Genomic DNA, 22,984 nt, shown 5'->3' with positions numbered 1-22,984 from the left:
CACTGGAGAGAATCTGGTCTGTGTGATTGGTTCAAGATTTGTAGGGCTTTTTGTGGAGCTTTTTTTAATACTAGGAAGATACTGCAATTCTTGTTCAAGATAGCTATTATCTTACTGAGGAAGCGTAAGAAGATGAAAAATAGATGGTTAAAAACTAAGAGTATGGGAAGGTCCAGAGTGATGCATCAGCTTGACTGTTTGTTTAGCTAATGCAAAAATATTGAAACTGTAAGATAATATTCAATCCATTATTTTAGAGCTGCTCAGCAAGCATTGCTTATAATCAAATAATCCTTTCAATCAGGAAGACAATGTGAGTTATAATGTGAGGGGGTTTGCTACAGGATGTGAATGTATCCATGCCAACTCTGCTGAAGGAAAAACTTACTCCATATCTCCAGAAAGATGAATTTACTGTAATTAATTTTATTAGTGGACAGAAGAAATTTAAACACTAAACACCTCACTGACTCCAAATACTTACAGAAGGTGGAGGAGTCCCTAGCTCTACAGAGAGTTATTTCTTTGAAGTGCTGAATTTTGGTGAGCGAGTTCCACCTGGGCTGGGAACATTGCCCACATGCAAGTGTAGCCTCTGTCCTTACAAGAAAAACAGTAGTTAACATGTTTCTAACATCTCAGTGGAAACAACCTGAGTCACTTTGATTCGTTATGTTTGTTGTGCTACCCTGATTGCTTTATCTGCCTCCTCTTTGCTCCCCAGACCTGAAGTAAATCACAGAAATCTTCCAGATGTCTTCCTATAAGGAGTGTGAATTTCTTTCTGAAAGTATTTGTATAGCTCAGGGGAAAATCGGTGTCCAATAAGATTTTATTAACTGCCTTAATACCTTATTGAGGGAGCCTAAATTTTTATTTTTAAGGGTTTGGTTTTTTTTTTCCTATTTCCACTATGTCCCCTCTCTGTGCTAATGTGATCTCAATATTTATCAATGCAAGAATTCAGCTCAGCATCACTTACCATGCCTTGTGCAATAGAATAGTCATGAAGCATGTTATTCAGTTTTCAGAAGTAATTGTTTTTTTTGAGGGAGGCCTTGTTCAACTAGTGGCTGCTTGATTACTTTAGCTGAATGAAAAGTACATGTAGTAAATTACTGCAAGAAGGCTGTTAGAGAGCATGGAAAATTCTAACTTCAGCCTGCTTATTTGGCACTAACTGCATGCAATCTGTTTCTGCCCATGTGTGAGAGCTACCTGCATGCAGTCTGCTGTTCAGTGAGCCATCAAGCTGTAAGTCTGCTTTTTCAGTCTGTTGTGCACCAGAAGGCAAGTCTTTAATCAGTATTTTTTAAAAGAGATCACGGTTAGTAAAAATCCATTATATTCACTTCCGTGATTATAGAAGCCAGTGTGCTGCAAATTCACTGGAGTCAATTTCAAACCTATTATAGTTTAGAAAATAAATCTCTACATGGCTAGATTTTTAGGTGTTCTAGGAAAACAAACTTAAGTGTCTTACTCTTGTCTCCCAGCTGTGTATATTAAATTAATATCTGGGGATATGTGAAATTTAGTGCTGGTCACAGCTATTAGAAATCAATTAAAATATTCTAACCTCAAGGCTCTTTTGAATGAAATACTTAATGATTTTCAAAATCAAATTTGTCCTTCATGCCATCATTTTTTTTTATGGTAAGCCACTGTGCAGTATAAGGGAAACATAAATGATAACCAGGTTCTGTCTGTAAATGTATTTATCTTTTGTGTTTTGATACAGTCTCCGTTATGAGTGTTTTCCAAGAAACTTTAGTCTCAAATGATGTTGCCTTAATTCCTTTTAAGTAATTTTATTTTTACCAAAGCTTTTAACTGAAGAGGAAAAAAAGAGAAAAAAAGCATCACTTCTTAAATCTTCCCATTGTCTGACTCTCTTTTGAAAATAAAGTCATAGTCATCCTTTCTGCAGTACCATGGGCTTATACAGAATGTTCTGCATATAAGTTATGGAGTTATGGATGGCGTTGGATGGACACCTATCCATGCACTGCTCATGTGTCCCAGACATTTGAACAGATACTTTCGCTAGTGTCATTTACACATTCTTAGATTTAGTCCTCACATTTTGTTGTGTAGGCAACAATGCTCTAAACTTTACATCAGTAATAGACTTTTCATAATGAATTTGCTGGTTACAGTTAGGAACATTTGTGTAAATGCTCTCTATCTAAAAATATACTTTCTCAAGGTCTTTTGGCTCACTTAAACAAACAACCTAATGTTTTAATAAGAGAAGAGTCTGGTCTTTGGCCAGAAAACCTCAGAGATTCATTCTTTATCAGAGATGGGTCCTTTATCAAAGGTCACTTTAAAAACAGAACCAAATACAGATGGGTAAGGCAGCTGCTTGCAAGACTGCCAGGCACTCTGACCTGCCTCCCACTGAGCTCCTGGGAAAGCTCAAGGTGTAGGGATCACCCCTGCCCAGAGTCGTTCCATGGCAATGAGCACATGCACATTTCAGGTGCCATTCTTCTTGGCACCTTTCAGATGAGAAGCATTAGTGGATGAGATGGCCTTCCACAGAAAGTATGTCCCCAGGCTCAAGTGTGACCCAATGGCACTGCCTTGTGTCCCCTTGTGTCTGTATATAGTTGGGTGATGTTTTTCAGTTCATGCCTGAGCAGACAAGCCACTTGGAACACACTTACCTGTGAGCAAGAGTAGGTCCTTTCATGAGTGATAATGTTGTCTAAAGTGGAGAGTGTTTGGCTCTTGGGAACTGACTCAAATGAATCAAGTGTTCCACATGACTGCTCTGAGGATCTGACCCTGTCTGTTCCCTGGGACACCATTAAAGACAGCCAGCATCAAAGCCCATGGCTGCTCTGCAAACGTGTCAGTGCAGACTGCAAATGTATAAAGGGAAATTCCTCCTGTTGCCCACACACACAAGCGTAATTTCCTTTAGAGTGAAGCTTCCATGCGTACGTAGACTCTGTCTTTACATGAAAGGGAGGAACCCACAGGTTTTTTTGGCATTGCCTGGGAAAACAGTTTTAGAAGTCTTCTACCTGATGTTTCTGAGCCTATATTAATGGCTTTCTCAATATTCCCCAGACCATGTGTAGCTGTGATGTGTATTCCAATGCATACTACACCATGGAGAACTGAATTTCTGTATAAAACAGTGTGTGCAGTAATTCCTTAAAAAAAAAGATTTAATTTGCCCTGAAGCCAACATTACATACATTACATTACATTTTGAAAGCTTGCCTTCAGTTTATCCATGGTTCACTAATACCTTTTCAGCCCTTTGGGATCCTTTAATCTCAGTTGAGAAAGTTGAGAAAAATTAGAATAAGAGAGGAAATACTGGTGTTCTTTTATTTTTTTTCTTTGTCACATAAAGGAAGCAAAAGCAACAGAATCAGTGTTCCTATTGAACTGATCTTGCAGAAATCTGTTCTTTTGCAACCTGTCAGTCACCAGGCTTGCTGTTCATGATTAATATTTTGCTGAAAAAAATCAAAGTTACATTCATTTTCTGATGTTCAGGTAATGTCAAGGAGAATCCAGGGCAATCAGTTGGAGACAGAGAGAGATTTAGGGATCCAGAGTTCTAGGGAAACAGAACATGTCCAAGCAGTGTAACTAGGCTCATTATATACTGTGGAGGGAGTTTTAGTGAGATAAGGCTTGCAGAGAAAGGTTTAATATTTTTTTCTAGTAGTACATCGGTTACAACTGGGGGGAAGAAAGCACACACACACACACACACACACACACACACACACACACACAAAATTGGGTACACCCCTTTGTTAAACTTAAAATAAGAGTTCAGTTTGTAAATCTTGAGAAGATTCTCTGCACACCAGCACAATGATTAGGGTATCAGATATATTCTGCCACAGATGGTGATATGGAAAGGAGGGTATCCTGGATTAACGTTTCTCTGGAAGTTATATATCCAGTGTTAGGTTACAGCAGAAGCTGTCCTCCACTTTGAATTTCCACATGATCTCTCAGGGATCTCAGTACCTACTTCAGTCAGTCCTTTCTCACACAGCAGTTGTCAGGGATCTAGTGGTGCTCCCTCCATCCAGTTTCAGCCTGTGTTCCTTATACACTCATAGACTATGGACAGAGTGGGTTCAAGGCTCTTTACAAGTCAACATTTAATTGTGTGTACAAAGCAAATGCAACCAGATTCCTTGGGAGCGCCTGGGACAGAACTGACCAGAATATTCTGTAACCCCTAATTGGAGGGAAAACATTGGGAGCTTGAAGTGAAATCTCTGCTGCCAGTCAGTTTAAAGGGAGACTTAAGCTGCGTTTTCTACATCACAGGGAAATGTTCTACCAGGGAAATACTAATTAATTCATTATGCACTGTACACTCCCAGTAACATGTTCTGAGAACACTTATTAGATCAAGTATTGTTGGCAAAGGGATTTTTAAACTCTGTTAGTGCTGAAGGGGCTGACTTACATATCTCTGTGAGCTGTGGGTGGCTTTGCCTATGCTCAATACAAGAAAATTAGGCACTTAGGAGGATGGTGATAACTGAATGAGGGTTTTGAGATGATACATTGCAAGGGTGAATAGTGGTGGATGGAGCTCCAAGATACAGAAAATAAGAGGCAGAGTTGTGAACTGGACTCAAACATTCTAAATCTCTCCTTCGAATTCTAATCTTGGTATGTCCCAGGCCCTAAATAAAAAGTTAATAAATGTACTTCACCATCTAAAGGATTTCATGCTAGAAACGAGAAAGAAGTGATTTTGTTATGTTATACCCTGAAACACTGAGTTTATATCTCCAAGCCTTGCTCACTGGACCAAGTCCTAGGCTAATATGTTTTTTCAATGCATTGCATTCATTGTCAGAGTATTTAAATTTAAGAAATCATGAAGAAACAGTAATGCTTTTCAACGCGTTCTTTCTGTCATCCCTTTTCATACTTTTTGAAAGTAGTGATAATTTTTCAGTCTGAGAAGTTCTACTGTGTTTGTCATGGCTGTGATATAAAGGTCCTAGCCTAAAATCAAGGTACAAGGCTGGAGCTGAAGTACTTCTTGCACATAGGGGGCTTAGAGTATAGATCTCTCTGCACTGTGATCTGTGAATGCCATATACCCTGAACATGGAAGGGTAGAAATGAATACTCCTTATAAAAATATGTGGGATTTCCCAGCTAGTATAGAACCTTTTTACCTAATTACCAGGGGAAAAAAGTCAGGGTCACATCAGCACTTTATTGAGAGAACCATAAATACATAATCATTTCTTTGGCTATCCCTTAAAACTATTCCTCATTTTGCCACTTGGCAAAATTCAAGTCAGTTCATATCCAGAGCTTACACTTAAAAAGATAGATGTAGAGAAAAGGATAAAATAGGAATTGAAAACTGATGCAGCTTTTAAAGTCTCCAGGTCAATTACAATATCACTTTTTAAACTAAAAAAACAACAGAACATAAACAGCAAAATGCCTCTTTTTGTCTGATGTTCCTGTTTTATCTTCCTTTTTAGGGAGGAAGAAATACTAAATTCTTTTAATTCCTCTTCTTTCTTGCTTTGTGTACTTTGTTTATAAAGCATACAAGCTGGAAATCGACATTGTTTTTGCTTGGGAAAAGCTTCATGAGGAAAACATGTTCACTAAGAAAGCACTTGAAAAAGCCTTGCAGATCTTAACTACAAATACTGAAAAAAAAACCCCAAAAACCCTCTGTAATTATAATTAAGTACGTTTTGAAACATTTTCCAGAATTTAAGCTTATAATATTCTGTTCTTAATGGAGTTGGAGTTGGAGTTGGATTTCACTTTCAGTTGTCTTAGTTCGACTAATTCTTCTGGGTCTCTGAGCTGTTCAGAATGATGATTCACAAGACATTGCTAGATTAAGAGTCACGCTTCTTAGGTCTCATGTGAATATTTTTGTTCTTTGGCTCACAAATGCAGCACTTTGAACTGCTTGGGAGCAGGAAGGCAGATAGGGTCTAACTAATATCGTGCATATAAAATGGAATTGAATCAAAATCCTTCATAGATTAAAAGGGTTTTTATTCCCCATGCACATAAAGGATGCTAAACTAGTGGTATGAAACTTGCAATATTTTCTTGAAGCCGTTTCATAGCTTTCTGTGAGGTTAGCATTCTGAGTGCAAAGGAAGACACTGCATCTGCTGTAGTGTCAGGATGAAATTTAATTGTCCATATAAAGAGTAAGTGCTTTAAGTCTTTGTGGAGAGGCATCTACTGGGGTTTTAAAAATTCCTTTAGCAGCTAATAAAAGTACTCTGTAGTTATGACAATCTTCAGTCAATGGTTAAAATGTGACATTCTCTAAGAAATTTTATAAGCATATTTATATGTGATTGAGAAAAATCATGCAATTTGGGGTATGCTTCTATTCTTAAGTAACAGTAATATTAATTAACTATAATTAATTAGCTACATGAATAGCACAGTTAAGAACTTAAAGGCAATTTAGACTGCTGGCTGTGCTTTATCCACACACCAAACTGTTCTCTGATGCCCTGACAACATGAGCAGTATCTCAGCTTTTTGTATCATTCCCGACCTCCTACTGATGTCTGAGTGCTGCATTTTCCCACCCAGGAGTGCCCATAGTCCTTTTCTAAGGTGGTTTTTATGGCCCCTACTAGATCTGTGTGGAACTGAAAATCTCATAGACTTTTAACGTGTTATTTGTTACAGTTTTTGGGGTCATTGGGGAACTATTATCCCATTTTGCAGATTGAATTTACTAGGTTCCTTAAAAAATACTGTGATGATATAAAATACAGTTTCTTTGCTATAAAACATGGCTGCAGCACAAAGACATGTTACTCCATTGGTTCATCTCATTAATCCTGTTATTCTCTGTTTAATGACTTTGAGTGTCTTTTGATGTAGACAGTGTCTTTATCTTTGTCTTAGGCAGTGCTTGAAGGCTAATAATAGTCATTGTTTTCCATCTGACAGCATTAGCAAACTGAAATTTCTTGGGAGAATGCCTGTCCTTATGACAGGTCTCTAGACTTTCCACACACGTAAATTTCAGTTCAGTCTAGTCAGTTTGGGTGTTGAACTGAACTGGACTGAATCTCTGGATCTTTAGAGGTTCATCTATTACTGAATATTGTAACAGAGGGACAGAGGGAGACATTGAATAGAGGTCAATATGCCAACTGTTCATTTATTCCTGCCATATTAAGAAAGTTGATGAGAGGAGCTCATTAATCTGCTCACAATTTATTGCCTAGCAATAAGATAGAGTTTCACTATTTAATGAGCTCACTCTCTGACTAATTTTTTTAGAAGTCCTTCCATAGCATCATTTTAATCACTTTTCATGCAGCTTTAGTTATGTGTAAAACAGTAGAAAAAGATGGAGTAAAGAGAAATGAAAGGATTTAATGAAAAACTCAGGTCAGCTTAAATAGAATCAGATCAAATAAAGTTCAGTCAGTGAGCCTAAAAAGACCAACAGAAAAGTGTTCTAAATTAGCTGTTTCACACGAAGCTCTATTCTGTCACATCTAAAGTGCAGTCAAAAGGAGTAAGACAGCCCTGGCAGCACCATGAGAGGAGGCAGGGCTGCAGTGCCTGGCGGAGGTGGCTGGGTGACCTGCCAGGTTGATGGCCAATGCTGGCCAAGAGACTGCAGGGTCAGAGCTGACAGGTTGAGGGGTCTCACACCTCTTTACCAAGAACACTCCATGGGGTTTATCTCATCCACTAGTTCTCAGCCATGCATGGTTTCTGGATGTTGAAAAGACACGATTTTGGACGTATACTGTATGCAACACTAAAATGAATTCCTGTGATCTTAGTTATATTTCTCTCGTTATTTAGTTTAAAACACTCTGATACATTGATCTTCTATTTAACTGGCAGAGGTAGGCTTCAGTGATTTGGGCTGGGTATGATTTCAGAAATGAGTACTGAAGCAGAAATTGCCTGTTTTTCAGCTCACTACTCATTGTTAGGAGTTTTCATATAAATGCAAGAAGGACTTCTACTGAGTAGCTGACTGTAGAGCCTGTATACAGGAATCCTGGGTGGGAGTTCATAAAACATTCAATTCGTTAACATAAGTCTACTTCCACCAAAAAGTATGGTTGTAGACACAGCTGTGAATGAACAGAATTGGATTATTCCATAAAAATACTGAAAATCCTTCCTTTCTGTTTAAAAATGCCTTCTTCAGTTGATAGGTAGCAGCAGGTGTAGATGTTAAAAGTAACTGCTTTTGTTATGGTGCTCTATCACTGCTGGAGCACCAGCTGTTAAAATGAACACAGATGGACATTTTTTCCCTGTTGGTGTGACTTCTCCCAGGAAAGTTAAGGGCTTCTTTCCTTCTGCTGCAGTTTCAGAGTAATCATTTCTCGTTAAGGTGGAGGTGGTGAAAAAGGTACAACAAAAATTAAAAATCCATTCATAGTTCAGTTAGATTCCTTAATCTGAAGCACCACTGCATCTATGGTCTTCACAGTACAACATTCATCCCATGGCATCAGCTGCACGAGTGTGGGTCAGCTTTATAATGCTTTGTTCATCTCTCTCTGTCTCTACCTGTGAAATTTTAAAACTGGTTATGATTTTTTTAATACTATTTATATGTGCCTGAGTAAAGCTATGTATGTATATGTATATGCATAAGTGTATAATTCTGAAGAAATATAGTGTGATTATTGAAAGGTGAATTAACAAACAAAATCCTTATTAAACTAGACACCCAGACTATAAATAAATGAAATTCCATGAACTAATAGTTCCAGTTATTTTGAAGGTAATAATTGAGAAAACTCAGTAAAGTAACAGGCTTGAAAATCTGTTTGATCTCTTAAAGACTAAAACATTATGAAGAATTGGGTTCACTATAGTGTGATCTGAAAGAGACAAGGAAATTGTAATTTCACATGGTAGATGGACTTCAAAAATGTTATTCTCTAAATATCAGCTGATGTTTATTAAAAGCTATGTAGATGTACAGAAGAAAGCTTTATTCCTCTTTTGTATGCTACTGTCCAGAAAATACTCCATTAAGATAAAAGAAAGTTTACTAGGAAAAAGACACACCAGTCTTATAGTCAATCCTAAATGTGCACTAAAGTATGTAATGCAAGGGAATTTTTCTTTTGATTCTAGTCCAGAAATTACAAGGGCCTTTTTATGTCTCCCTTCTAAAAATGAAGGTTTGCAGGAAGAACAGACACACAGCAATAACTATCATTTAAGTTTCCACGTCTGGCTCTCATCTTTGTCATGAGTGATTTTTTGTAAACATACTTAAGATCACAAGATGTTTTATCTTTGGACAAGGCAAGAAGGATGCCAACACAACACCTGAAGAAAACAATAAAAAATCTGCTTGCATTTAGAAAAACCTTCAGTGTGCCATAAATTTATGGAGCTGCGGTAAATCTATAGTTACCACAGATGCATTTGGCATATTATATTAAATATGTCAATGATGGTAAAGGGTTGGTCTCCTACAAAGGTAAAAATTAAATAAATCTTGTTCAGGGATTCACAATCTCTCATTATAGCACAGTTTAGATGTGAATTACAAATTAAATGCAAGTAGTGTCCTTTACTTTGAAAATACAACAAAGTCAAAAGGAATCAGTTACTTAGTTTCCTGCATGTTGGTTGTAATTAGCAAAAAAACAGCCACACGAAATTGTTATTAATGGTATTGCCCAAGAAATGTGATTAAAATAAAATTTTGTTTGCTTAAACACATACCCTGGGCAGAATGAGCAAGAAAATGCCTGTTATTTTATGGCATTGTGTTGAGGGCAATGGCAGCATATTCAGGAATTTGGGGCTCTCTTGTGATGTCCTGTGAAATTGTTTTACTGCAAGCTAGGAACTTTTTGATGTTAATGTTAGTTGAAGTTATACTGTCAAATAGCTGTACAGTGTGTCCAGACCCGGAGACCCCAAAACACAGTTTAATACTAGAAGATCTGTGCCGTTTATTTTGTCATAACAGCTTTCCCTAAGAGATTAAGCAGAGAATAGGACAACCCACACATAACCACTATTTTGTTGCTTATTTATGCACAGATATTACTGTAAGCCTTCAAAGTTACTGGATCTTTTAAATTTTTTTTTTTCACCACCATATTTACAAAATTCCAGGATGTGTTCATATTGCTATCCACATCAGTGGCACATATTCTACTATCAGCACCTTGACTCTGAGTAAATTGTCTTTTGCTCATTGGTGCAATTTAGGCACAGCATCCTAGATGTAGCATAATTTCATGGCAACAGTAAATGATATTATGTAACAGTTGTGATACTAATTTTAGTACAGTTTTAGAAAAGATTTATTTATTTTCCTTTAAGCACCTGTATCTCCTGAAGCTAATTTAGGGCATTTCATCACAGAAATGGATCCCATATGACTACAAATAGGCATACAAAATTCCAAAGGGCAAATAGGTTGAGATTATACAATATGTAGAGACCACAGGATGTTACATGAAAGGTATGTATGTTTGCCTTAATAAATTTTCTTATATCTTTAGCAAATGTAGTATCTTGTATGTTTACTGTGGTTGGGAAAATTTATTACAAAACCTTGGTCTGAATGGAAAAAGGATTCTAAATTTCATATTAAATTTTATATTGAAGAGCTAAGGCTAAAGTAATTGCAGAACCACCCCAAATAACTTTTTTACACTTGAAGAGGATTTCAAGGCAATGTGGATGGGCACAGTGCTGTCATTTTCACAGATTCTATTTTAATTTAGGACTGTGCTTCCAAAATTCGCCCAGAGGAGTCCTGTGGCTTGCAGCCTCTCTCTCATGAATACCTCTCAGCAATTTCGCAGACAGTGTTTAAGACCTGTGAAGCTGGAGACACAAAAGGTTTGTACTTTATCTCCATTGTTTTTTCTGAAAATTAGCTCATGCAACTCATCAAAGAAAAACTAGAAACAATATTAACTCTTTGCTACAGACATGCACTAACCTATGCACAATAAATTGAACTAATCTCTTGTAACAGTTACTGATTTTTAAAAACAGGTTAATTGTTTATGTGAGAATTTTTTGTTTGATAATCTTCTAGTCAGTGATCCACCACTGCATGTGTTATTTTCATGTAGTCTTTAAAAGTCATTGGAATATTTCATCAAAACCACTTAAAATAAAAATGTTTTGTCCTAAATAAAAGGGATTTTCCACTCAAAATAAAAATTAACTTTAGAAAGAGAACACAATTTCATCCATTCAATGCAATCCATTGATCCATTTGAATTTTATATTTCCACTGCTATATTAGAAACACAAAATTAGTTTTTAATTTTACATATACCTTAAAACACAAGATGGATAAATCAAACATTATATGATAACCAATACAATCAAGATGTGCCTTTGGTTTAGTGAAAATTCAGATTACAACAGATTTTGTCAAGCAAGTGCTCCTGTGAAAGTCACAGTTGCATGAGGATTTCTTCAAGGTACTTTAACTACTCAGGTGTGTGGTCTTGTTCATATTTAAGTTGCTGTTCATGTTTAAGTTGCTGTATTAGTAAATAATTTTGTTCCATTCTTTATTAGAGAAATGAAAAATAAACCAACAGTCCTCTATGGTTTACTGACACAATTGTTTTTTTTATCTTGCCATAAACAGGAGCAGGCCCTCACAGCAGTAAATTTGCACAAACTCGTTGAATAATCAATAAAAAGTTACAGGAATGTGGGAACTACCTGAATGCATCACTTCTTGTGAAGCAGAGGCAACCAGTAAATTTGTCTTATATGGAGGGAATACACAAAAGAGACACTGTTGTTCCTAGCAGCGTATTTTATTCACACAAGTTGTGTATTATCCTATGCAACAATATCAGGACACAAAGTTCAAAACCAGAAAGCCCAAACTAAATCCACTAAATCCTTCCTCAGGTAGACAATCTCTTTCTCCTGATATACAACATACTCCTTTTGAATACTGAATCTAGCTAAGGGAGGCTGAATGTAGTATCTTTTACAACCTTATTGTGAATAATATACACTGTTAAAGTCCAAACAAACTTCAGGAGATGTATATTCAAAGGACAAGTATATTAAACAGGGAAGAATAAATTGTGCTTATAAAGTGAATATTGTCAACAGGTGTCTAATGATCCTAGAGCAGGGGTTTGCAGTGTCTGGCAACAAGTGGCTGTATAGTTTTAATGTGCATCTCAGCTTCAAACTGGAATGGTAAAGTGTGGCTTTGTGTGGAAAATCCTTCCAAATTTGTAGCAGCCAAATGATGCACCGATCCTGGCAACAAAAAATGGCAAATGGCAAATTCCCTGCTAAAGGAGTGATATTTCTTAAATAAGTTAAATTTTCAGAGAAGCCAAGCAATGTCATTTTCCCTCAGAAGACAGCTCAAAAATTCTGCAGAAGTCAGTAGGTGTCATACACTGTCCTCAGACTTGTACAGAGGCTGAGGTGGAGCAGCAGAGATAAAGATATAACCTTACTTTTTCTGACATTAATGGTAAAATTTAGAAGGCTGCTTCGTAGTTCAGTGCAAGCAGGATTTCATGACTCCTTTCTAATCCTTTGATGTGGAGCAGAGACAGTAACTCAGGGTCCAACCAAAGACAGAAATGACTTCCTCCTCTCCTAGTCACCATGGCACTATTTTTAGAGGAAGCTCAACACCTTACCAAATATACACAATTTACACAATTTCTCTCTCTGTCCCTTTTATAATCAATAAATGCAAAGTGGAATATACAACAGAGGAAGCTTCTTTCCTTCCTGTTTACATCATGGAATGAAATTATCTTTCTTCTACCAAAAAAATATTTTCTTCTTTCCAAAGTTCTCCTTTGTTTCACATCCAGTTTGAACCACACTATCATATCAAAATTAGCTCTTTGTCCAGTATTGTTGCATTACCAATCATACAAAAAGTCAGCAAACATTAACCGTGTGTTTGGCTTAGAGGGAAAGAGAGAGAACTGAAAGAGACCATGAGAACCCAATTTGTGCTAAATTCCTGCAGGTGAATCAGGTTACTGTGGTCTGTAGAAATGTACTTTGTAGCAATAACAAAATCTGGAGTGTAAGATATCAGAGATTCCCTTCTAATTTTCTGTTGCTGTGACACGTATTTTAATTAAATCCCACTTTCCATTCTTCCTAGTACTACATGCAGTTTAAAATAATTCTGTGTGATGTCTCTCTGCATTCAACAGATGTCTAGATTTGGCAGCAGAGACATAAATTGATGTCCAACAAAATGAATGTGTCCTTTGGTTACAAGGAGTAAATTTCAGTTTGGACATAAATCCATAGACCTAAGGCTATTCTGTAGCAAATAATGTCCTTTTAAGAATAGTTTATACTTTTGTTTTTTCATAAATACAGCTAGAACAAAAAGAAAAATATTCCCATAGTCTATTCACAGAGAAAAAGCTTTTTAAAGATCTTAGTGTACCAAATAAACACCTAATACAAAAGTAAACTAGTGATCAATCAACAAATCAGCATCAGTCTAGGTTAAATATTTAGATTTTGAATTAGAAAGCTAGAATACTATTTTGTCTTTATATGGATGATTGTTTGGCACTATAGAAAAACCTTGATTTTAAATTTGAAAGCAGAATGTTTAATTATGACTATGACAATGAAAAAAGGATAAATAAAAATAGAAGAGACTGAAAGAAAAAGCAAAACTATCAAATGAAGTGTAGAGCCGTTATTGGTTAAAACTTCCAATTTTAGTCTAATATTTTTTAAATGGAAAGTAAACAATCCTAGCTAATTATTTTGAAAGTATATTTGTTTTCATGCCCTTTTATGAGAACAGTTTTAGGGAGTACTGGCAATGTTTAATCTCGTATCTTAAGCAGAAGATTTATGTATACAACAGATAACTAATGAGCCAAAAGTCCAGCTTTTGCTCTTCCTGTAGAAACCTCCAACTTACAGGTTTTCATAAAAGTTAGATTGTGCCAGTTTTTAATTTGTGAAGAAACTAACAGTGTGTCTCTCTTGCTCTCATTCACTTAAATGTTGGTAAATTTGCCCTTGTGTTTTAGAGCCAATGTTACTGCTTTTGCCTGAAGCACCACAAGATGCTGCCTGATCGAAATTATGCTGAAAGCTGCAGTGTGTGCTGCTAACTTACATAAGTGAGGAAAGAGCAACTTCAAATTGCTATATAATACAACCCTAATTTCCAAACTATTATTAGCAATTTTTCACTGTTGTCTTCTTTTTGATGAGATTAATTTTATCTTTTAACACAATCCTGGTTTTGAAGGTTAAGAATGCATTGACCAACTGGGAAATTGAAACAGGAAAAGTTCACAACTGGAGTTGGATTTAAGTGCATAAATTTACATGCATCATTTAAAAAAATCTATGTAAAAATAAAAATAAAAAATAAAACTAATAGAATTATTCTGTTAGTATTAAATGCTAGTGCTTCCTAAAAATATGAATTTATCTCCATATATCTGTGTTCTTAGATATTTTTTCATTTGCCAATAACCTTTTGCATATGCCAAAAATTGACCTATGTTTTTTTTAATATACCTAGGGAGCCATTAAACATAAACCAAAATATTTAAAAGAAGCTTTTCAAAGGTTACTTATCACTTTCTGTTGCCAAAGTTTAAACATTTATTGATCAGATATTTTGGCTCCTCAATATTCATTTTATAGAGTTCTACTTTTCTAGTTTATTACCTTAAACCAAATCAGCTCATAAAAGTGTAGGATCTTTAAAAGAAAATTCCATAAAATGAGGGATCTCATATGTTTTAGACTTTGCCAGAACTTTTATATATTTGGGTTGAAAGAAAAATTGCAATATCAGGAAAAAAATACTGAATTTTCCTATAATTTTAAAAGACATGTCACTGCCTGAAACATCTCTCAGATCATTTATTAAGATCTCTACAGTAGTGGCAGGGTCTGAGTCCAGACTTTAAATCAACCAACCATTCTGTCCCTGCTCTATTACTCAAATGGTACAAAGCAGGTGTTTCCATGGCACCTATTGCTGGGTTATCGGAGAACTAGCACTTTTCAGTCTCCTCATGAGACTGCTGTGAAGCTGGGAATGATCATTTAGTCATGGCTTGCAAAGTGGAAGCCAACAGCAAGATTCACAAGAGGTAATAGAAATCTTGGAGGGTAGAAGTATTCCTTGCCCCAGTGCTGGCCAGGCAACCACAGCTTGGAACACGGGACCTCAAAGCCAGAGGATCAGCATGAGTTAGGGATTCACAACAGCACTGGGAGGCTACAGTAATTGTCTAAATCCAGCCTCTGGCGTCCCAGCTGAGGAGGGTATTCATTTGGAAGAGAACTCCCTGCTCGAGAACCTGATTATCCACTTTGTAACTTCAGATAAAAATACAATTTAACCCTTTGATAATAATTCTACCTAGGATCTCTCTTAGGTACCAAAGTTCAGATCTCTCTTTTCACACAAAAATTACCAGGTTACAAGCATGCTATTTTCCTGTCTTAATGAATTTTGAACTTTAAAGTGGTCCTTAACTGAGTATTAGGGGAATATTTCCCCTAATAGCTGCATGATTAGGATGCAGAAAAATGCAAGTTTGAAACTCCTCTGAGCAAGAAGAATGGGGTAACTCTATCTTCCTTCTTGCACCCTCCCACCATGGTCCTGAGTGTCCCTCCTTCCCTCCTTCCTCTGTCTATGCTGTGAACTTGCCCATCACAGCCTCCACGAGTCCCCGCACCCACACAAACGGGAAGCTGGGTTATGCTCACTGAACCACAGTGTGCTCAAGGCCACTGTCCAGGGGTTTGTTTAGGTTCAGTCTGCTATAATTTTCTCCGTATGATCTACAAGTGCATCTGAGGGTGGTGCATGTTCTGCACAGGGCAGAAATAGGGGCAGTTGTGCAGGGTACACAGAAACTCGTATCACATGGTTGCGGCACTGTGGGATGCATTCATCGCTTAGATGTACCCATATAAAAAAATTCTTGATGATTTTATTTGGAAGGACTTCTTTATCTGCTACGATGACTCACCCTGCTACTTACCAAAACTTGGACTTTTGCCTAAGTGCAAGCACAGGCTGCCTCCCTGGAAATTCCCTTGCTCCTGAGGTAGCAGCTGGCTCTCCCAAGGCTGGGATCCTTCAGCGTTTCTTCGCTCAGCCTCCCCCTCAGTCCCTGGCCAGGTGAAATGTCAATAGGCAGCCCTGGGTTTCTTTGCTGTGGCGTCCCACAGCAGCAATCCATCAGACACAGCTGGCTGCTGAGCTGCTGCCTGGTAGTGGTGGTGGGCATCCACTCTAAGACCAGGTCTGATCTCCAAACATTTGACTTTGGGGCTGTTTTCTGGGCTGTGGTGAGAAACCCATCTGTGGTAGAAAGGCACAATAGCATTGACACAAGGACCTTAGGCCTCTGCAGTCTTCTTCGTGTAATGCCTTTAATAAGAGCAAAAGTAGGTTTTGTGGCAGTGGCATAGGCACTGGGAGATACTGTCAGCTCTGTGTGCTTTTAAGAGCTGGAAAAAGTGTTTCTTTTGTTCATTTGAATACAAAGGCAACTCAAAAGTTTTCTGTCTTCCTTCAGAAATTAAATCTGTCAAGCCTCCAGTAAGATTTTGGAAAGGAATAGTTTTAGAAAACCAAAATAATAAAACCATTTAACCTTAGATAAAGGATTACTAAAACCCACTGATTTTTAGCAATGCCAGTTTGTGCTCCTAATCTTCAAAATCATTTTTGTAAATAATATCAGGCTCTAATAAATCACATATGTTGTTTATTTGACCTTACTGTCATCTTCTGAAATGTATTTGTGTCATCTGGGACAGTTCTCTGAATTCTCACAAATTGAAAGAAAATTAGTGTTTTGGAAGGAAAGTTTTAATCTTCGTTTTTATATCAATTTCTCTCAACCATACACTCAACCTTTAGGTGTTTCATTGTAGATGAGAATTAATCTTTAGACATGTCTGAATATGAATATTTTCTTTTTGCATTCAACCTCCTCACCCATTTTCTCTTTCTCATATCCCTTCTGTTGAGAAAGGACAAGCTGCTACAAGAAAGCAACATGGAATGAGAAATGAACCCACAAATGGCTGTCAAAATTGAGAATTTGTAGCTCTTTCAGGGAAAGGAAAAAACTCCCACCCTAGCTAAATGAAGAGGGCACAACACAGTGAAAGGAAATAGTCTCTTCAAAGGGTTGGAGGGCATTAAATTTAGGGGAAACTCCATTATGAATTTTTTTTTACACATACATGAGTAAAATACTCAAAAATATCGTGCTTCCTGTGTAATAAAACTACTCAGAAGAATACAGAGAGGTGCTGATATTGATTGCTGTTTTCCAGGGCAATGGATTGTCCCTTGCCTCAGCTGTTCTGACAACAGGACCTGCGACTGGAGAGAAATAACTTGGCAGCCCCACGGCTGCCGATACTCTGTGCTGGCCAAGCCCGAGCTGCAGCGCTGCGTGGAGGGCAGAAGGGTATGTACCAGGCTTTACATTTTAAATCATTCTCATTTATCTGGGTAAATGAGTCCTGGGTAAATAGTGTCCTGAAGTTTTAAAAATATTTTTAAGATTGATATGTGACAAAAATCCTTTTTTAACTAGAGAAGTATTTGGGTGAAAAGTTCACAGGGATGAAAACCAATCTTTGTCAGTAATTTACCCTCATATGCAGACACAGTTGACTGCTGCTGTTTCACAGAGGATCTTAGGTCACCACTGGAGTTTCAAGACCTATGGTGTATGTGATTACCAGTCAGACCTGCAGTGAGCACACAAGGACAGCAAATGGAGGACATATTTGCATTTTTGTCACAGTTTTGTCTCACATGCAAGTTGGTTTTCTTCTGCTGCATACCTAATGCATGGCATTGCTTGTGCACACTAATCTTACCAAGTCTTCTTGCACATTCTTTTCTTTTAGTGAAGCTTCTAAAGTGATTGCTTGGAAATACAAGGTCTCCTTAATAAGCATGCTATGACTGTAATACTGTTGAGAGAGAGCTCTGATCTGAGGCTCAGGTACCTTACTGAGGATACAAGTATCCAGAAAGTAAGTAATTAATTGTTATAAAGCTCTTTAAAGTGTATTGCCTAGGTAAGAATATAGTTACTAAAAGTGGCATTTTGGTAAAATCCGAGAGCATTTCCATATAGACAAATACAAAAATAGTAGTGTTTCAATTAACATTTTCTCCTTAATTTCTGATAAATTTCTTGCCCTGCATAAAGTACTTTATTTCCATTTTGTTTTATTTCTGCTGGTGGTCTTCTCTGTCATGATACAGCTGCAGGTTACTCCTAGAATATTTTTCAAAAAAAATTCTTTTTATGACAAAGGAGAATCTTAATTTGCTTCTCATGTACAAAACAAGCTCTTCTGGATTAACCACAGAAAAAAATATTCAAGAATTTGATTGCTTTGCTTTAGTCTTTAATTTCAATGGACATCAGTCTGCTTTGACAAGCAGCCACCCTTTGGTCAGGCAACTGAAGGACAGCAGAGGAACAGTATGCCACTGTGGAAGTGGATTGCCAGGGTATTGCTGAGAGGATTTGCTGACATTTACACATCCCAAATCTGACCACTCTTTTTCATGAGTGTCAAAAACAGGACAGAATTTCTAAAGGGTGTATTAAAACCAAGTAAATTAAATGAGTGTCTGTGAAGCTTAAATTCTTAATTCAAATTCCATAATGTTCTAACTGTCTGAGGTCACTGATCTATTATAATATCAGATGACAGCCAGATCCTAAGTGAGCTACATTAACACCTTGAGAAAAATCTCTGTAACTAATAGCACTTGTTTCCCATTATGTGTCTTTTACAGAAGCCTCCTGACACTTTCTGATAACCTCTGCTGCTCTGTAGAAATCTGCTGAATTACCTCTCTAACCTTTGCACAGATGTATATTGAATTGGTTTATTCTTTTAAAGTCATCACTCCAAAGCATGTTCCCCTTTTGGTATATTTCTCCTATCTCTTTCTCTCGGGTGTTATTTTTGTCATAACTTTGTAGTGATTTTAGTTTTGTCTGAAATTTTGCAATAGCATTTTTGCTTCTTTTAGCACATAAATAAATGTAGAGCCTGGATCAACTCATTTTGTCAATACAACTTAAGAACTAAGAGAGGCTTTCTTCCTGCCCAAGTCAGATGAATAAAAATAGTTCCCTTCTTAGCCGATAAGATCCCAATTCTGCCTTTGATAAGTCAAACTTTGGAATTACTTTACACTGCCCAAGAAATGTAGTAGAAAAAGATTTTTTGTTTCATTTGCTCACTGAAAAAGACTCTTGTCTGTGTTATATAGGTTTAAGCAACCTGGACTTTTTATAAATGAGCTATTGAGTTGTAGGAAGATATAATTCTTGTGAACAAATACATGTTTATTTTAAAAGAGATTTTCATAACCATCTGTAAATATTTATATATTCTCAATTGTGATTTTAGTTTTGATTTATTATATACTTTGTCTCTAAGTACTAAAGAGATCACTGACATCATAAACTGAAGATATCATAGTTTCCATAATAAAATAAGCAGAAGGTTTCAATGCTGGAAACAAAAGCAGATGTCAAAAAAAAGCATGAGTGCCAAACAAAAGGGCAAAAAGTCTTCAACCCAAGTAAGGACACTGAAGTGATCTGGAATGCTGTTTGATTTACATTGTTGTTTGTTTAAGTTAGCTACGAACAACAGATCTCATTCATGTGTCCACTCAAAATGGCCTCAACTAACCCATGTGCCTCTTTATTCAGGGGTTTTGAATATTCAGCTTGTGTAACTTTGCTCTCTGGAGTTCAAAATCCCTTACACAAGACATCTTTGCTATTGGCATGGACAGAGGAATTGAGTGCACCCTCAGCAAGTTTGCAGACAACACCAAGCTGTGTGGTGCAGTTGATTTGCTGAAGAGAAGGGATGCCATCCAGAGGGACCTTGACAGGCTTGAGAGGTGGGCCTCTGTGAACCTCATGAAGTTGAACAAGGCCAAGTGCAAGGTCCTGCACCTGTGTCAGGACAATCCAAATCACAAATACAGGCTGGGCAGAGAATGGACTGAAAGCAGCACTGGGAGAAGGACTTGGGGGTGTTTGTGGACAAAAAATTCAACATGACCCAGCAGTGTGCACTCACAGCACAGAAAGCCAACCGTACCCTAGGCTGCCTCAGAAGCACTGTGAGCAGCAGGCTGAAGGAAGTTCTTTTCTCCCTCTGCTCTGCTGAGACCCTGCCTGGAGTACTGTGCTCCATTCAGGGTCCTCAACAAAAGGAAGAATGCTGACTGTTGGAATGAGTCCAGAGGAGGGACTCATGCATGAGTGGATCACTGGGCTGAGACACCTCTCCTATGAAGACAGGATCTGAGAGTTGAGGCTGTTTAGTCTGGAGTAGAGAAGGCTCTGGGGAGATTTTAGAGCAGCCTTCCAGTATCTGAAGGGGATCTTCTTTACAAGGGCATGTAGTGATAGGACAAGGGGGAATGGACTACTGGAAGTTTCCCTGCACATTTCCAGGGGTTGGAACTAGATGATCTTTAAGGTTCCTTCCAACCCAAACTGTTCCATGATTCTATGATCATGCTAAGACATAAACAGCATAAGTCTGTGATTGCATCTTTTAATTTAAATAGGTGGTGTTAATCTCTATACTATTGTCAGATTTCAACTTTGTCAGCTAGAGGCTGTTTTCACATGCATCTCTATTAGTTTTATAAGGGAGAAAAAAAAAGACTAAAAAAAGCCTACTTATATTTCTACTTTTAATGGATGTGAAGGGAAACATGCAACAATTAACCAGTGCTGTGCTGTGTTCCTGACTTGTGTTCACTTCAGCAAGTGATGAATTAAGATGTAAAGTGAACGCTCTTTTTGACTGAAATGTAGCACATGGAAGATCAACTGTGTCTTTAATGCAACCCTTCTATTTTTCTTGTGTTTCATAGAACAACAGTAAAAGGCAGCAGATATCTCTCAGTCCCTAATTTCTTGTATTCATTTGTCAATGTTTCTGAAAGATATTTATGGTCACCCAAACAGAGCACTTCTTTCCTGCCTGCATCATAATTAAGCCTTTAATAATGCTTTCTAATTTGCTTTCTAACTTCAGGCTGTTTCTATTTCTTATAATAAAATTGATCTGTTTTCCAAAGCTCAACTGAGCTTTATAATCTTTCTCTGTAATCAAAATCCATTTCACTGGATATGAGTTCCAATTGATTTCACATCATCATTAACTGCTATTTTTGTTTGTGTGCATATAAAACTGTTTGAACTTAGTTGTTTCTGTGTGTTTTGGTTTAACCTGGTAGGCAGCTGAACACTACACAGCCATTCACTCATTTGCACAAAGGAATGAGGGAAACAATCAGAAAATAGGTAAAACTTGTGGGTTCAGAAAAAGACAGTTTAGTAGAATGGAAGAGGAAGGGAAAATATTAATAAATACACAAAGTAATGCACAATGCAGCATTAATGCACAATCTCAGCACCCACTGACTGATGCCCATCTCAGGGCAGAAGCTGCTGTCACCCAACCAATCCCACCCTGTTTTATTGATCAGCATGATGCCATATGGTTTGGAATATCCCTCTGGCCAGTTGGGGTCAGCTGTCCTGGCTGTGTCCCCTCCCAACTTCTTGTGCCATCATCCTCTCTGGCAGGGAAGAATGAGAAGCTGAAAAGTCCCTGACTTAATGTAAGTACTGCTCAGCAACAACAAAACCATCAGGGTGTTACCAATATTATTCTTATTCTGAATCCAAACCACAGCACTGTACCAGCTACTAGGAAGAAAATTAATTCTATCCCACCCAAAACCAGGACACTTGGTTTCATAAAAACATAGGACCACCTGTAGTGAAACAATAACTCAAGCTGGTGGAGACATGTGCATGTACATGCACAGAAACAGTTTTATGAGGCCTTATTTTGCTTTATGATGTGTTAGCAAGAATGGTCAGTCATATGTTTGTATTTCATACATAGTAAACAGGAAAATTTTGAAATGCTGAGGTTAAGGTTGTTCTGGCTGAGTAGATTTTCTTTCAGTCCACTTTTAATATCAGCAGCATTTTTTCTCTTCCACTTTAAGGGTAATGAGATGCTGACTATCTCATTCATAGGGGACTCCATACATATGTCCTAATTGAATCAAATAAATTGTTCATCATAATAAAATACTTTATCTGTATTATGTTGACAAAAAAATCTCTGTAGCTGTGATTAATGACATTTTCCTATAAGACATACACAAATTTATTAAGATAATGCTTTGATTTTTGTACAAGATTGATTTTGTACTTTCAAAAATAGGTGAAGGAAAATGGGTTCTAACAGGTTGTTATTTATCCAATTTGCAGTATATAGAAAGTTGGCCTCAAAGCAGGAGGGATATATATTTTACTTATCATTGAGAAATACTAGCCAGAGTTTAGTCTTATAATAAAATACCACTGAGTCATGTGTAATTAAGAACAGGAAATATGAAAAGGCAATATTTGTTGAAGTACTTAAAATTCAGCTGTTAAAACAGAAATTTTAACTTATGATTTCTTAATAATATTTTAGAGTTAAGTAGTGTTTTGAACTTACAGGTGTTTAAATTTCCCAAGTGTGGTTAATTTTTAATGATAGGTCTGGTTAAGAAGTGAATTCCACTATGCTTACACAATCTTTCAAACCCTTTAAGCTATAATGGAATTTTTCACACAAAATATTTGCAACAGAAGACAGTGAAAACATCTGTCTGTGTGAAAGTGTTGTTCTTTGTCTGGTAAAATTATAACCTTATGTTTGTCTGATCATTTAGTCTTCCTGCAGACAACTGCCCCATCAACTTGAACAGTACATGATTAAGTCACATGCCAGACCTGTAAAAAAATGAGGTATGGCTTAGTCTACACACCTAAGCCATCATGTCCCTCATTATTATCATAGAGGTAAATACAGAATCATCTGTAGAGCCTTTTGTTCAAAA

General features: G+C 37.1%; 1 protein-coding gene across 3 annotated transcripts in view; it reads left to right on the top strand.

The window, feature by feature from the left end:
• Nucleotides 1-22,984, top strand: part of CPED1 (cadherin like and PC-esterase domain containing 1) — a 146,397-nt gene that overhangs the window by 109,610 nt on the left and 13,803 nt on the right. For all 3 annotated transcript variants that reach the window (XM_086886999.1, XM_086886998.1, XM_086887000.1), the window contains 2 exons: nucleotides 10,749-10,866; nucleotides 17,341-17,477. In XM_086886999.1, coding sequence (XP_086743125.1) covers nucleotides 10,749-10,866; nucleotides 17,341-17,477 — 255 coding nt within the window. The remainder of the gene's footprint in view (nucleotides 1-10,748; nucleotides 10,867-17,340; nucleotides 17,478-22,984) is intronic.

Source organism: Cyanistes caeruleus, chromosome 4 (genome assembly GCF_971803275.1).
Source record: "Cyanistes caeruleus chromosome 4, bCyaCae1.hap1.1, whole genome shotgun sequence".
Lineage (NCBI taxonomy): Eukaryota > Metazoa > Chordata > Aves > Passeriformes > Paridae > Cyanistes > Cyanistes caeruleus.
This window is presented reverse-complemented; position numbering and strand designations above follow the sequence as displayed.